This window comes from Pistacia vera, unplaced genomic scaffold (assembly GCF_008641045.1).
Source record: "Pistacia vera cultivar Batoury unplaced genomic scaffold, PisVer_v2 Contig246, whole genome shotgun sequence".
Classification (NCBI taxonomy): domain Eukaryota; kingdom Viridiplantae; phylum Streptophyta; class Magnoliopsida; order Sapindales; family Anacardiaceae; genus Pistacia; species Pistacia vera.
In genome coordinates this window covers 629,963-647,180 of record NW_022196053.1, presented here as the reverse complement: position 1 = coordinate 647,180, position 17,218 = coordinate 629,963, and the positions used below count along the sequence as shown (strand labels likewise).

The 17,218-nt window shown below is 36.0% G+C and overlaps 3 protein-coding genes across 4 annotated transcripts; 2 read left to right on the top strand and 1 right to left on the bottom strand.

The window, feature by feature from the left end:
- The first annotated feature begins 187 nt into the window (after positions 1-187).
- Positions 188-1,205, top strand: LOC116131861 (cilia- and flagella-associated protein 251-like). Its single transcript, XM_031417525.1, has one exon. The coding sequence runs from the start codon at positions 414-416 to the stop codon at positions 1,119-1,121; it is 708 nt and encodes a 235-aa protein (XP_031273385.1). The 5' UTR covers positions 188-413; the 3' UTR covers positions 1,122-1,205.
- Positions 1,206-3,943: 2,738 nt separating this feature from the next.
- Positions 3,944-7,417, bottom strand: LOC116131864 (putative protein FAR1-RELATED SEQUENCE 10). Its single transcript, XM_031417528.1, has 4 exons — positions 7,281-7,417; positions 5,892-7,005; positions 5,363-5,806; positions 3,944-5,276 (listed from the first exon to the last, which is right to left on the bottom strand). Exons 2-4 carry the CDS (start codon positions 6,912-6,914, stop codon positions 4,665-4,667), a joined length of 2,079 nt encoding a protein of 692 aa, XP_031273388.1. The 5' UTR covers positions 6,915-7,005; positions 7,281-7,417; the 3' UTR covers positions 3,944-4,664.
- Positions 7,418-12,409: 4,992 nt separating this feature from the next.
- LOC116131958 (two-pore potassium channel 1-like) lies at positions 12,410-14,367 on the top strand. Of its 2 annotated transcripts, XM_031417638.1 has the most exons (4): positions 12,410-12,570; positions 12,850-12,963; positions 13,036-13,765; positions 13,959-14,367. In XM_031417638.1, exons 2-4 carry the CDS (start codon positions 12,864-12,866, stop codon positions 14,092-14,094), a joined length of 966 nt encoding a protein of 321 aa, XP_031273498.1. In that variant the 5' UTR covers positions 12,410-12,570; positions 12,850-12,863; the 3' UTR covers positions 14,095-14,367. The 2 variants fall into 2 exon arrangements, with proteins under 2 accessions (XP_031273498.1, XP_031273497.1); XM_031417637.1 differs by having other exon boundaries at positions 12,850-13,765.
- The last annotated feature ends 2,851 nt before the right edge of the window (positions 14,368-17,218 follow it).

Here is a 17,218-nt window from a genome sequence, read left to right as displayed (position 1 = left end):
TAAGGTCAACATTAGACTGAAAAATAATTAAAATATTTATAACATTCATTGATGGTTGATTAAGTGGTGAATGGTGATAGCTAGAAACTTCTAAGGTATAAAGATTTTTATCTTTCTACAAAGTGCTTGTACAGTGGATTGATTTTGGGGTGATTTTATGGCCACAATTCTTTGGAAAGTTCCATTCCATGCCCTCTGGAAATACAATTAGCATGGTCATATTCGTAATTTCCTTAAGAACCCCATGTCACTGTACCAGTTTAGGACTTGTATATAAACCAAGAGCCTTCAATCTTCATTCACATTGAACTCCAAGTGCCCACAAACAAATTTGAAGACCCTTTTCAAGGCCATTGATTTCTTCAAACTTTGGTTTTGTGTTTTATTGCGTAGATATAAAGAAGCAAACCAAGATGTATGAATACAAGCACTTGATCAGGAAAAGCAGCAGCAGCTTCCTGAAAAGGACTTTGCAGCTTGTTCTTTCAATCTCTATATTTTCTTGCATTCTTTGTTACTCTTCAGGATTTTCTTTCTTTCCTCATTCTTTCAATGTCTACTTCTCTACTTTCCTTTTCTCATTCTTGACTCATACTCTTGAGAGGAAGTACATGTTCCTTATTTGCAATGGCATCCTTGTGTTCCTTGCCAAAACCTCAATTGCTTGTTCATCTTCTTCTTCATGTGTTGGTAAAAAAAATTTACCGGCTTCTGAATTGTATTCTGAAGTTAAAGCACCAGTTCGTGATGTTGGTGAAGAAGCTATAGTTGAGGCAAGAACTGAATCTAATTCTCTGGAGAATGCTGCACTTGCCGCCGAGGAAGAACTAGATCAACAAGAAAAAGAAAAAGAACAAGGGTATTTGCTTAGAGAAGAAGAAGAAGAAGAAGAAGAAGAGCGAGAAAAGGAAGCTTTGAGAGCAGAAGGTGAAGATGAAGAAGAAAGGTCTGTGACTGTAGAAGAAGAAGAAAATAGAAAAGTGCTAGAAGCAACAGAAGGAGCAAGCACTGAATATACACAAATAAGTACAGATGAATTGAACAAGAGAATTGAAGATTTCATAAGGAAAATGAAGGAAGAAATCAGGATTGAAGCTCAAAGACAGCTAATCACAGTCTAATTATGAACCTACATTTTGAAAGAAAAAAAAGTTATTAAGATGAACTATTGAGCTCTCATGTTTATTTTTTGTTTCCTTTGTAGATTTTGGCCCCTCTTTCATGTATGCCTCATCACTGTTTAGTTCATAAATTAACTATACCTTTAGTTTTCTTCCTGTTATTTCACTTTCAATTTTCAATTCTCTAAACTGCGAACTGGTCGATGAGAAGAAGAATCGACACAAGGGTATCTTAGATTTCATTTTGAAAAGAAAAATTTGAAGAATCTAACACTTTTTTTTTTTGTAACAGTGCTTTCAGAATAAAGTATACATACTTTCTTGGTTGATTCGTAGCATAATTTAATGTGGAAAATACTAGAATGGACTAGGGTATACCGTATATATAAAGCAGACACTCGACAATTTGATTCATTATTATTATATTATGCAAACATGATTCTAAGTAATTGATAAACGCCAGATGAAATGAGAAAGAATGTATTGTTTGGTATTGGGAATTAAACAAGATGGTCTCTGCAGAATCACCCTGGGCACATTATGCTGTATGCTAGAGTTTGCTATTCCTCAAGTTAATGAATCAAATTTAACCATAAAAAATGTTTACGTACACTTTAACTAACCCTTGAGACTCTAGAATTATCGATCGGGTAAGAACTCCAATGTTTACCTCTTTTAGCATTGGAGGGAATATCCATGCAGCTGATTTTCAACCTGATTTCATTTAAAGACAGCTTTTTTGAAACTTCTAGAGTAATTAAAGAATTTCTCCCGGAATCTTGATGAATGAAATCATATATAAATCTGCAACAGACAGCTGATAAAAGCGAACCAGATTCTACTTCCTATGCAAAATCTCAGGAAAGAAGAAGAAAATGTGCCAATCAGATGTAACTTTTAAGCAACTATCTATGGCTTTAGTGTAGCCCTTTCTTTTATGTAATATCCTTACACATGTTACACATACCATATCTCTCCCTAACTATACAAAAAAGATTGATAATAAACTTTCCAGGTGCCTCCATTTCCTGGCAACCAAACATACCCCAAATGATGAACACCACAAGCTTAAGCTCATAATGCAATCTCCAGTGGCCCTCAGGTTGCTTCGTCAATGTCAATGGTCCATCTTTATCAAGAAAGAAGAAGGTCCATCCCAGGTTTCTTAAGCTTGGAGCCTAGGACAACTAAATCATTACCAAAAGTTGTTAAGATTTTATATTACATAATCATGCATGCCAAAATATCAATCACTGTTACGTTATTAGAATCTAATATTAATTTGTTAGATCTAAATAAAACTTACGAGTTAAAATTAATCATATATGAGCAAGATTAATGTATCGATTCTACAGACTGATTCTCTATCTCGACTGATGTGGAGTGCGATATGAGAAGCCCCGTACCAACCATATCGTACTTCACAGTCAATCAAGATCGGCCTGCAAAATCGATAAGTATAGTATATTTCATCATTTACTCTGTCTTTTTCCTATCTAACAAGCCTGAATATTTTGATTATTTAGCAGCAGATAAGTATTGCCATTTGTCATGTACTAATTTGTACAGTAATGAAACCGACCACCCAATGCACGTGGCTCTTTACATTTTATGTGGCTAGAAGTTTGCAGGTTTTCATATTCATTTCTTTTACAGAGATATATATTTCATTTTATTCACCACCAATATCGTGGACAGGGTCATGGTCATTTGCTAAAAGGGACCCTCTTGAATGTGAAGATTCAATCATTCAGATTGAATGAATGAGGCCAAATTATTCATAGCTGCAAAGATTCAGAGAATTATTAATTGAGGGAAAAATCTAGAAAGCTAGACCCCATTTTGATGATGATCACATCAGCTTGAAGAAGCAAGTTCCATCTTGTCTGCAAGTGGCGACAATATTGAGTGAGTGATAGATTATTGCCAATAATTCAACTATGGAACAGTGCAACAATCAATTGAAGAGAAACAGTTGTATAAAGTATAAACCGTAATTCTGATAGTACAAAAATCAGTACATTTGGCAAATTATAAGCATGTGAATGCGGGTCCAGAATATCCAAACTTGAAGAGGATTGAATTCGGTAGGGCCTGGGAAAATCTCTCATGTTGGATGAAATCATGAAAACTTGCCATCTCCATAGTTTGAATGACAAGAATGGCGTTAAATTTGTATGTTTTGCATAGCTATTATTGTTTCAATTTGTGGTTCCTGGCTTCCTGCAGATGCCATATTGGCATCGCAGCCACGCTCAATCAATCAAACAGATAAATACTGGTCGTTTTGAACCTTAGAGGCTTAAACAGTAAAAAAAAGACTCATTTGTTAGTGATATGAGACGTAATATGTTCAGTTAAAAACTGAACTGTCATCTACAGTATGCTTTGTTTTACAAAGTTCTGCTGAATCCACTAATGAAGCTACTAGAGCCTCAAAGATATTGCAGTGGAGCAAGTTGCAGAGGTTGTAGTGTTATACATCACATATTTTTTTTTGCATGATTTGGGCTGCAACAGAAATGAAGTTAGAATTTAGAGCAATTTTGGTGATGACTCCTTTTAACATGGACCCTGGGATTCAAATGCTGTCATACTTCATAATCAAATTATTTCAGGGCCTGGTAGAAATTCCCCAAAAGCCAAAGCTGAAACATATGCAAGTAAATTTGCAGTAGACTAATTGACATCAACAAATTCATATGAAAGTAAAGAGCAGAAGAATTTACATGCAGTTATCTATTTATTTGACTTGAGGAGGACAAGTATTGAAATCTGTATGATACTTAATAGGATAGCTATCAGTCTCAAACAACTTCAATAGAGTTTATTAGAAAGCTTATCAATCTCAAACAGCTTCAATAGGACTCCCAGGAAAATTTCGACCTTTTTTTTGGATGTGACTTAAATGCATTTCCCCTTCCAACCTAACAAAATCGTTCTCATACACCCAATTCCTGGACCACTGTAAGCAAGTTTTTTTCACATAAGCTGAAATTATAAAAGCAGAAAGGAAGCATCGATCAAGTGCTCACAAACAATAGTATCATACTTCATGAATCAAGCACGCTTACTAAATGCTTATGGAGTCAAAAAGGCAAGAACAGAATGAAAAATGCTCATTACTTTTCTTTGTTACTCCAGAAATAAGTCCAGAAACACACATCTCATATTTACAGAGTACACCTTGGCAAGTGTATACTACAGTACCGACAGGGCCAACAACGCCCTTCTCTTCAAATCCAAGGGTTCTTATTTATTTATTTATTTTTTAAAAAGAAAAGGAACCGGAATGGCATTTTACTATTTCCTTCACAGTAGTTTTTCATTTCAACATCTACATCTTCTGATTGTAAGTTGGCAGTCAGATAATAGTCATTCTGCTCTGACTCTGACTGTAAGTTGGCGGTGAGATAATTGTCATTCTATTTTTCTACCCTTGCTTCCATCAAATTTCCAATTGACTGTTTATTCTTTTCTTCAATGAACAATGAAGACCTGGTGATTTTGCTCGCTATGTCCACAGTTTACATCTCTCCAATATCAATCAGTTGGTGAAAGAGTAAACTCCATAGCAATTCCATCACTCTCTGGCATATCTCTAACCTCGTTAAGAAGCTTAGTGAGCTCTTTTGTTAGTTCTTTACGAATATAGTCAGATCGCTCTTTTGTAATTGACGATTCAGCAAGTAGAGTTTCAGTAAGGGAATAAAATTCTTCATACCATTGTTCATCGTTTTGATGAGTAGCATGATCATAGAAAATGGCTAAAGAGCTTTCCCGCCGCCATCTACTTAGAAAATACTTATCAGGAAGTTGAAAGTAGTTCTTTATGATGAAAACACGAAGAGCGTGTCTGCATAATATACCTGAAGACTCAAATTCCTTACAGGAGCAATGAATTTGCTCATCTTCAGGTACCCATAGAATGAGAAATTCACCATCAACCTTCTTGAAATGTCGAACAAGATATGACCCATTAGCCATTTCAGATGCAGCATACTGCATAGCTAGCACCAATTCATGTTGAAAAGCATTAAAGGCAAAAGGTGTAAGAGTCCTACAGGCATGCTCTTCAATGGGCATGCATGTTTTTATATGCATATATTGCATATCTTGACGTGGTCGGTCCTGTAAATTGGCAGAGATACCTACCTGCAAGAGTTCCAAGCAAAAGTATAAACAATTATGCCATGAAAATCTGTTCAAGAATTACAGGACAGTAAATGTAACTGAGATACCTGCTCAAAAAAGCTACGTAAACATGTTTGCGCACTAAAGATTCCTTTCAGAATTGCATGTACTGCCTTCGAATAGGCAGTTGTTGCCATCTGAGCAAGAAAATAGCCTCTTGTGTGGGGTATTGCCCATGACATCCGGAGAGAATAGAGTAAAGCAATGTGTTTATCTGAACCAAGGCCAAACATGGAAACCATTTCACTCCATCGAAGTTCAAAATCCTCTGTACTCTCTGTACGATATAATGCGTCAAACTCAGATTTGAAGTGAGAAAACTGAGATCCCAGTGGCAGAGAGAGCCAACTTGATAACTTGGGGAGGATATTACATATAGATATAACATGTTTAGTGCTAGGTAATTCACTTCTTATAGCATCTTTGAGCCCCGGGTCAAGATCAGTTATAATTGTCTGTGGACATCTTCCTTTCATAAAACGCAAAAAGGTCTGCATCCAAACAGCAAGATAAAATCGTAAAAGGGAAGAAATATGAAGGTATTTGAACTCAACTAAAAGGGATTTAGTGGTAAACCTGCAAAGCCCAAGCAAATGAACGGAGTGTTTCATCCTGCAACAAAGCACAACCAAAGAAAATTGTTCTGCCATTGCTGTCAATCCCAAGCCATGCTCCGAAAATCATACCATAAGTGATCGACCGATAAGAAGTGTCAAAATAAACCACATCACCAAGCATGTTGTATGCATGAACAGAGTCAGCATAAGCCCAGGCAATATTCTCAATCTTATTGTTCTCATCAACTGTAAAATCATAAACAAAGTCTTCATCTGTCACTTTTGAAGCCTTGCATGCCTCTACAAGTTCCATTGTGTCATTCTCTCTTTTCTCAGTGAGTAAAGCATCATTTTCTTGAACAAATCTTTTGCGGTTTTGGACAAAATTTCTGACATCCCTCTCCAAAAAAGGCAACTGACCACCTTGAATCCCCTTCTCCAGCTCAAGCACCTTCACTATGCGATGTATCGGGAACCCAGCTTTTGAAAGCAGTAAAATTCTCTCTTGATCAACCTCATGAATCTTCCTATAAGCAGGCAAGAGCCTCACTTGATCATCTTCCAAGAGTTCATGATTATGGACGTTACTAAATTGAACAACAAACCATTGAGAAACCCCTTCAACTACTTCCTTTGATAAATACATCTTCGCATCACATCCACACCGCACAGACTTCCTATCCCGATGGTGTTCCCCACCGGGCTTCTTCCTCATAGGAGCAAACCCAGAGCGATAACAAACAAAGTCACGTTTATAGATACCCAATTGGGGGCTCAATCTGGACCTTTCTTTCCTAATTGAAAACCCATTTTTCCTAGCAAAACTTCCGTAATACTCAAATGCATCATCATCACTCTTAAACACCATTCCTACATATGGAGCAACCATAGATTCAGACAACAAAACATTATCATTTTTAACTAACTGGGACGCTTCTGATGTCTCATCAGCATCTCCCTCGTATGTGACATAACATTTCCAATCCCCACATGGACATTGTTGCCTCCTCATCCATATGTTCTTCGACGGTATAGTTGTCATTAATCACAACTAATTGAAAAATATATACGAGTAATTCCAACCAATGCAACTCAAATCTCCAACTCACCCAGTAGCTTGCATAGGATAAACCCTTCAACACACAGATTAACAAGAAACATTAAAAGGTTAACTTTTTTTGCATCAAAAACTGAACTCGAAGCAAGCCCATTTTAGATAAGATTCATATCATACAATTGGCATCAGAATTCATGGGTTTTATCATGTCTTAAAGTTACTGCAAAATAAAGTAAAACAAAGAAAGAAAACAAAAGAAGCAAGCGAAGTTTTTGCAAGAGTGTCTAGAAAATGAAGTTTTTTGACCGGAGAAGTTTGAGATAAGCTGTAGAGGAGAGGGAAAGCGCATACCAGTCAGAGAGACAGAAGTGCTTAAACTTAAACCCTTGCTCTTACTAGCTCACTTTCCTTCTTCTTCAGCTCTGCTCTGGCAACACTATTTTCTTTGTTTTTTCCGACTATAATATGGGTCGGGCCTTTTATCGTCTCTGATAGAAGGTCATAAGAGGAACTCTAAATAGCTCCACGAATTAACCCACAATTGGTTGACCCAATAGCAAAGACTTGGGACAAGGGGTTTACTTTGCATGTGGTCTCAGGTTTGAATTATAAGAAAGGTTATTAATATTATTGGTTATGGATCGGACTACAAAACTTATCCTATTTCAAAAGTCTTGTTTGGGGTTGGGAGACTAATTGAGGTGCGCGTAAGTTAGCTCTGACACCTTCGGTAACAAAAAAAAAAAAAGAAATACCCCACCAATTTGCCAAATATTTCATTTATGATTTATATTTAGGATTGGATAGTGGTAAAAACCCTTAATTTTAATTAGTAAAATTGGAGTAAAGGGTTTAAACCCCTTTGAAATTGCCTAAAACTATGTTTGAAAATAGCCTTAGTATTAAAACTCATGATTTTAATGGAATTAGTCAAATATTGTATAACAAAATAAATATCCTATGGGTAATTTTGTAAGTTATTACAAAATGCATTGTTTTAAAACCCAAGTTGGGCCTGGGGGGCCTTCTCTGGGCCGAGTCACCCTTGTTCACTGTTTAAAACCCCAAATTCATAAAGAAGCAAACCCTAAAGAGGAGGACGGCGATCGACGAGTAGACGGTGGCAAAGCTATTCGGGGGTTTGGAGAGGAAGTGTTAGTGAGTCAAAAGGTGGCAATGAAGGTGAATGCCGGTGAATGAAATGACCGGAAAACGCTGAGAAGAGTGTTTATTGGTGAGGGGGGCAATTGTCGACGTTGGAAACATGCCTATTTGGCCTAGGTTGGTAGTCGTATGCAGTGGTGTTTTTTTTTGGTTGAAAATGATATGCTTTCAGCTAGATCTTAAGCAGATTTGCTAGGGAATGACTCAAAGGTTGGTGGGATTTGCATGTGGTATGTCATCGTCGTCAACGCCAATCAGTCAATCGTCGAATTGCATTTGGCCATATTATAGGGGTGTGTTTGCTAGATTTCAAACATGTAGGGATTGATGCATAATTTATCAGGGGTATGTTTGCTGAATTTCAAACCTTTGGACATGCTGATGTCATTGGTCCGACCCAAGACCCAGCCACTTTGCCAAGTTTGACCCCTGTAAAACCCCCCTCCAGTTAGGTATCCCCTGAATATCCCTCAATGAGAATCCCCGAAGATACATGTCTGGAGAACGAGTTGTATTTAGAAAAAAAATCTGTATAAGGATAATAATAATAATATCCAAAACATGCATATAAAATATCACGCAGGATCTAAACTTATAATTTACAAACTTTAAGAAATTACACAATCAAAACATATTTATAGGGTGGAAGCTTCCAAATGTATTTCACAAATATTTATCATTTACATATTTACATAAAAGATAAAAACATCGAGTGATATAAATCATCTCCCCTCACGTGTAGTCCCACTGTTTAGCATCCCTCTTTAGTCTACCTGCTAAGCAATCAACAATGAAAGGGTGAGCGCAATCGCTCAGTAAGGAAGATCCGTTTCGTTCTAAATGTACTATTTGATCTTTATTTAAACATATTTGTTAACACACACTTATCTTTTACATCTAGGGATACTTCCCCTTTTATTACTAATCATATGCTTTATCATTTTATCCCATGGCTAATAAACATCAATGTGTACACACACATCACATATCAGACATAACATCTAAAATCATCAACATGAGTATAAATCACTCATGATGAAATAACATCATAACTCATGTAATGCAACTAAATGCATATGAACAAATTAACGTCTAGCCGATCGGACCTTTCTTAGCATCTTAAGCACTATATCATCTAGCCTCAAATTTCATCTAGAGCTCATATCATCGGGAGGCGTGCTTACGCGTTATTAGCATCTAAAGCATATATTCTCTTTCCTCAACCGGTATACGAGGATATGCTTACGCGTTTTCCATGTGTCTATATGCATCTGTCATGTCATTTGCATCTCTAACATCTATAGGCATGTAAAATATATTTTGGTGAGTTAATACTTTTAATTCATCTATGGATTATCAACCATTTACATTACTCTTGCTCACATACATCATCTTAACACATGTATATATTGCATCTTCATGCCATTTCATAACATTAATCATGCATTGACATCATGACATGTATATCTTTCAAAGATCATCTAACTAATGGGTAAACATAGTACTGGCATAATTACAATAATACATTAATAATCAATTCATAATCATGAGAATTGATTATGTTAAATCTTAAACTTTAATAACCAGTTTATGCTTCAGGCCATTTCCATCATTTTCTCAAACGAATTGGCTTGGCAAAACATAAAAGTTAGGTCTGTGTCTTAGCTTCTAATGCTTACAGAATCATCTCATTTAGATTTTTATAACTCAAGTTATGGTCGAAATACAGAAGCAGGGTTAACAAAACCCCTAAGCCATAAATCCGAATTTTCATATTAACATGCCACATCAATTCCTATTGACATTAACCAATAGGTTAACTGTGGATCAAATAAACCTCCCCTTAATAGTCTTTAACATCTTAAAGGAAGTGTAAAATCTCATTTCCATAATCATTCATTATGTATAACATTGTAAGCTAATGCAAACAACCATCAACACTTCAATAGCAACCATTCAACACCATGTGGCCTCCAATACTACAATTTTGCCACAATCAGTTAACACTTCATTTTCTTCAATCAAACATAACAACTCATAAAACATAAAGAGCAATAACTTCATGTATAATGAATTCAAGGCATAAGTAGTAAATGAGTTCAACTACACTTGCCATCAACTATTCTATGCCTTAAGCTTTATTTAAGGTTTCATAAAAATCTACAAACCCTAGCATAAACCCTAAAGTCATGGGAGGTTCTTCCTTACCTTTTTAAAGACTTCTTCCAACAAATCCTTTGCCTTTGAATTCTTTTACACCTTAATCCTAAATATAACATTATACCTCACATCTACCTCAAATCTTCAAATCACATCAAAACTAAAGTTTTAATCCTTACCTTAAACCCTTCAAATTGAAGATCCAAGGCTCCTATCTGTTCTCCTTGAAAAATTATGCAAAACTCCTTGAAAACCTAGAGAAAGAAAGCTTGTTTGATGGAAGATTGAGAGAAAATGAAGAAATGTTGAAGAAAGGCTCTCTCCTTTGGCTTGAACGAATTTCATCTCATTTATAGGAAAATATTTCATTTATTTTCCAAAATATGCAATTGGCCTAATTATTAATTGTATAACTCATAAGTCCTTATTCTTCATATAAGGGCATTTGGTCATTCAACTAGACATAATTATTACTTAATTAATGCCATTAAATGCAATGAAGCCTACTCATCCTGACTTTTTCAATGCTTATCCTGCAAAAAACCATTTTGCCCCTAAGCTCTTTATGGATAATTGATTCATACCGTTCCAAATGAAGTGATATTTTTGCCCTTAATAGATTTTTGCTTTTTAACATAAAAAAACATTTAAAGGACTATTTTGAGTTAGGAACTACCTTTGACATCTTGGTATTACAACCCCGCGTCTATTATTAAACATTGACAAAATGTTTCTAAATTAAACCCCAATGAGATCAAGCACATATAAGTTTTGAGGGGTTGATAATTAATGGATTTCAAATCTCACTTAACATGATAACTAAAATGGTGTGTTTGGTTCGGGAATGTTTTATTGTTAAAAAGATAGGATTACCTCTGAGATAGATTACCTTGAAGATTACAAGGGAATGTTATACCAATATATTTGGTTAGATTAGTGGGTATAAATAATTAAGATGTTTCGTTGAAAAGAATAAAATGTTATCGACAGAGACTTTTACTAAATTGCCCTTCCTTTTTAATATCATAATAATAATAATAATAATATATTATTATTATTATTTAAATAAATTCCTTCAACCCCCTATATTTGAGAATTTAGCTAAAACACCCCTAACAACAAAGTTTAAATTTTAACAAAATACCCTCAGCTACTCAAGACCACTCCTGACCGTCGGTCACAAACATCAGTCACCAAAACAGTGCACGACCGATGAGATTAGGCTAGCCGTTTTGGCTGTTTTCGGCTAGATCGAAGACCAAAAATAGCTAGATCATTGTGGATCTGGCAAAAAACGACCAGATCTAGGGCAATCTGGCTGTTTCCAACTAGATTCACCCTGATTTGACTATTTTCAGCCAGATCAAAGGCCAAAAACAGCCTGATTGCCTAGATCTGGTAAAAAACGGCCAAAAATGGCCGATCTATTCTGGCCAGATCCACGACTATCTGGTCGTTTCTGGCCTTCAATCTGGCTGAAAACAGCCAGATTAGCGCATGGCTGGCTAAATCTCGCTTGTCATTCGTCAATCTGGCGATTATTGTCGGTGGTCGACAGTGGTCTTTGGTGGCTGAGGGTATTTTGTTAACTTTTAAACTCTTTGTGGCTGGGGTGTTTTAGCTAAATTTTAAAATGTAGGAGGTTTGGGTTATTGTTATTTGGTAGACATTTGAGGACAATTGTGTCCAGAATGGTATTTAATTAAGGGCAAAATAGGTATAAAATTAAGATTACCTCGGTAATATTTAAATATCACTCCCTCAGGAGGTAATATGATTACCCTCTATTTAACCAACAGTAATCACTATTAGTATTGAAAGATTACCGATATCTTTTATTACTTGACAACCAAACAAGAGAATGTCCGGAATTAAAGATAGATTACCGGAGTTATCTTTCCAGAGTTCTAACCAAACACACCCAAAATGTAATTCCCATACTTGAATTCCGGATAACCTCTAACTCTATTTGAGTAACTCCACCACATTAAACCCGCAAATATACTATAAAGATCTCATGGTCGCATTATTCCACATAATACTCCATGTAACTTTGACACAAATTAAAGTTGATCAGATTTATACGGTGGTTAGTTTATAATTTTAATATCAATATAATTTATCTAGTGCGGACCGTTGAGATCAAAGCATGCAAGCATTTCACTTACGTTAATGTTGGCCAGATTGGTTCACATTCTTAGGGGTAATCATATGGCCACTTGGACACAATCCGCCGACTTTCCCGCTTCCCCTGGCTCCTTTGTGCTAGATTTTCATTGAGTACTACTTTACAGGACAAGAACCATCAACTCATCAGGTATGATCTTAGAATACCTTTTTTGTTTTCTTTCAATTGCGAATTGGGTTTTTTATTGGATGATTTGATTAATCAAATGGTTGAATGTTTGTGAATATTGTCGTTTGATTTATATGATTTCCAATGTGATGTGCCCAGAAGAGCAAGTCTCATGTTAGTTTTGTAGTTTGGCTTGTGGGTTTCGGTGTAGATGTGATTGAGGGTGAAAGAATTGATAATCTTGGATTATAATTAGCAGAATTTTTACTGCTTGATAATTTTATTATTTATGTTCTGTAGGCAATCATGTTCTGATGGCTCAAGATGATGCTAGACAGTCTTTGCTTTCCAGAAATGGGGTTCCTGCTAATTTCAGTGGAAACACAGCTCTCCAGAGAAGAAAATCTTGGTGTGGTGAGACCAGTGCACTTTTAAATAAGTCTATCTCCCTGGGGGAAAATAATATTCAGTCTCTTCTACGTTCAGGATCTTCCATAGATCAACAGGAAATTAGGTTCAAGCAAGTGTTTGTCTTGTTAGTGGCTTACCTTGGAGCGGGGACAGTTTGCTTTTACCTCGTTCGGCATCAGATTGAGGGTAAGAAAACAAATGGGATTTTCGATGCCATGTACTTCTGTGTTGTGACAATGACTACTACTGGATATGGGGATCTTGTGCCTCGTAGCACGTTGGCGAAGTTAATTGCCTGCATTTATGTTTTCACTGGCATGGCTCTTGCTGGGTTCACTCTTGGTAAGGCAGCAGATTACCTTGTTGAGAAGCATGAAATTCTTTTTGTTAAGGCAATGAGCAAGATTGAAAAGGTTGGTTCAGCTGAGATTCTTAAGGAGGCTAAGGTCCACAAAGCCAAATACAAGTTTTTGATGTCTACAGTAATGCTGTTGGTGCTTATAATTGTGGGAATTCTCTTCCTAATTCTCGTTGAAAAATTAAAACCTGTTGATGCTTTTTATTGTGTTTGTTCCACCATCACTACTCTAGGATACGGGGATGAGAGTTTCTCAACTGGAGTGGGTCGGATTTTCGCTGTTTTCTGGATACTGAGTAGTACTCTTTGCTTAGCTCAGTTCTTTCTTTGCCTCACTGAACTATACACCGAAAGTAGGCAAAAGTCAAGGATTGAACGGGCTCTTACACGAAACCTTACATTTTCAGATCTTGAGGCTGCTGATCTTGATCATGACAGAAAAGTCAGGTGCGGGTGGTTTTTATGATTTTGGACTCAAGAATTCTGAACTAGGAAAACTCTAATGACACACTAATTTACTTTTTCTTTCTATGCAGTCACTTATGCCTAAGTCAGATATATGTTATTATCAGTGATTATTGTTTTTGTAATTCCATTTTGCGGCATTTCTGATGTATGCTGTTGGTTTCCTTTACAACAGTGCTGAAGAATTTATCATATATAAGCTGAAGGAAATGGGGAAGATCAGCAACGATGATATTTCACTCATACTGGAAAGGTTCCAAAAACTTGACGCTGATCATTCAGGAACTTTGACAGCCACAGATATGATGTAACCTTCATCATCTCAAGCACAAAGCTAACTGACAGCATCTTGGTAAAGTTAATAAAAAAACATATTGAGAATTTATCTCTTATCACTTGATTCATATTAGTGAATGAAGTCCTTAAGGATTACTCAGTCATTCCTTAATTGGTCTGATACTCTTTTTAATATTTGTCATAAAGCAAAAACGTAATTTCTGTTTCCTCTGCACTGATTCTATATTGATCATAAGTTACTCGAAACAAACTGGAAGCATGTGGGATGCACCTGCATCTGCTTGAAATTGATCGCTTACTCTCTACATTCTTTTCTTATGTTTTGGAAGAGGATTAACAGCATGAGAACTGTATGATTACTTGCACAAGAAAAATTTAGCTTTGGTAGGAGAGTAATGGACATGTTATCTGAATGATTTTTTATTTATTTTTTTCTACTTTGCAACTGTTTGATTGCTTTCAAGAAACATGATGTGATGTAACATCTAACTATCATAACTACCTAGGATGGTTGGGTCAAGGAAAGTGCTTCTTTTTCAAGCTTTTTTAGAGGTGCCTGGCATTCATAATTGGTTGCAACCACCAGTCACATGATTTACTTGCAAGGATACCAGAAATTGGTGCCTTATATCACAAACCAAATCAATCTGAGATGATAAAGCGTAGATAGGACAAACAGAGAATCAAGTGCTAACTGTGACAAGTCTACTTTGTGGTGGGTGGAAAAATTAAAGGAAAAAAAGTAACCAAGTATACTAGGATTTGGGATTTCTGCTTATATTTGAAATGGTAATTGAAGTTAAACTGGAGGATGCGTTGTAGATTTTGTGGTTGACAATGGTTCGTCTTAGCTTTGCTCTAAACCTCTATGGTAGGACTTAGGAGTGATATTGGTTCCAAGTGCTATCGTGGTTTCCATGGCCATCTGCTACGAAGATAGGACTGATAGCTGGAAGGGCCATGGTCTCATTTCCAAGTATAAAGAGAAATTGGCTCAGAGGCACCGAGAGCCTTAATCTCTTGTCACTATGACCAATAAGAGACCTTAATATGTCTTTACATTTCAAAGTTTTACCATTTGGGAAACTTCTATTTGCAGGTTCTAGAGATATTTATAAGAGGCTTCAATTGGATTTCTAATGTTGAGAGCACAAACAGAGAGAGGCATCCTAAAAGAACAGAACTTTGGCCAACATAAAACCAGTAGTTGATGACGACTAAAGCTCTACCTCCGTCTTTAATAATTCTATTCCTTGGTCATATTCTGTGCAATTATGCTGTGCCAAACTGCCATTCATAGTGAGATCATAACAAAATGTGCTAGGAAATGCAATCTGAGAGAGATTAGAGACTGAAGCTGCAATTCACATTTACCATTCTAAAGTTAACAGTTTGATTGACATTCTAGTGTTTTTACATTCATAGAGTGAGTGAAAGAAAGAGATACAACTTCCTTATATGCAGGGGAAATAGTTACAGCGATGAAATACAGTTTGAGCCTATGTATCTGAGATTGAGACATGAACCTTTTTTATTTACTCATATTTCTGAGATTCTCCAACATGCTCCGGTCGCCCTGCAACATAATCTAGGAATCCTTCACCGGCCTTTTCACCATGACCGTCAATTGCCAGATGCGAAACGCCTCCAAAGGTGATGATCAGCAGCAAGAACACAGCTGTTGACGCGAAAAGAGGCCAAAAGTATGTCAGAATGGTGAGCATACGGGGGGCTGCATATGACAACACGCCAAGAATTAAAGAACCAACAGCTACTAAAGTGAGGTGATATTTATATTGCATAAGCTTTGGTGAAATGTTATCCATGGCCTCTCTTAGGTTAAGAAGATTGCAACTCAATTAGAAAGGTAAGTTACTTCTCTATTTAAGCAGTTGTATGTTGTAGATGATGATGGTTTCATAATTTTTTTCAAACTTGTTTTGTCTTTCCTCTAAAAGTTTCTTGAGAGATTCCTCTTGTTTCCTAAACAATCCACCTCCAATTTTGTCCATGTTTCCCCAATTACCAAAACACCCTCCATGCAAGAACATACACACAGATATATCCACTTCGACTATAGCTTACACAAATTTGTTTTTGGGTTTCATGCAAGCGAGACTTCAGAGTTGAGACTTAAAAAGTGATTACTATATAAAATAATGTTATGCTTATAACTGAGTCATACAACTAGATGAAAAACGTAAGATAGAGTAATCATTTTATATGAATTTCGTGTAATTTTTGTTTGATTGTATGATTCAGTTGTAAGTATAATATTATTTTTACTATATATTATGTGATGTGGGTATTTTTTGGAAAAAAAAAAATGGGGCAAATTGGTGGGATGGCACAATGGTCATTACAAGAAAGCCAAAGGAATGTTGGTGGTATAAATTCTTTGTCCACTTCTTGGATTGGTCGGTTACTTTTGAAGAAGTGGGTGCTTATCATGTGAAATTAAGATGAGGACTAAAGGAAAGGCATAACTTCTTTTTCTCAAATGTGGTAATGAAGTTGATGAAAAGATTAGCTAATTAATCTATTCTTTTGATTCTTGGCTTATTTTTCGTCATTCTTTTGGGTGCTTAGTGATGGGAAAAGCATAACTTTGCCGGTGGACTTTCGGAAACTTTTCAATTCTTAATTCTTCTCCCACTAATGGATTCTACACAGGTGTCTCTCAAGGATTAGTTGAAATACGCGTAAGTTGGCTTAGACACTTGAGTCACAAAAAAAAAAAAAAATACAACAACATTTGGTAGATTGTGTTGTATTACCGAAGGGTAATGTTACCTTATATGAAATATCAGGTCATATTTATATTCAGGTTGGAATCCTTTAACTTAAATTGTTAACGCAAAGTTTTAATCGTTTATCGATTACAACGAGTTGATGAGGTGACAATAAAATAATTACTTTCAAGTTCTATCTCGTATCTCTTTGATTGTAATAAATTATGTTCCAATTCAAGTCATAAATTTAAGTTAAAAGGTCTCATCCTTTTATATCCATCGTTAAATTATAATCCAGAAGTATATACGAATATACGAATACGAGGTAACGGTACAGGTGTCCGAATAAGCCCACCAGCAAAAGGAAAGATTGTTTGGGTCTAACAATTGAATCGCCCAACAGGTG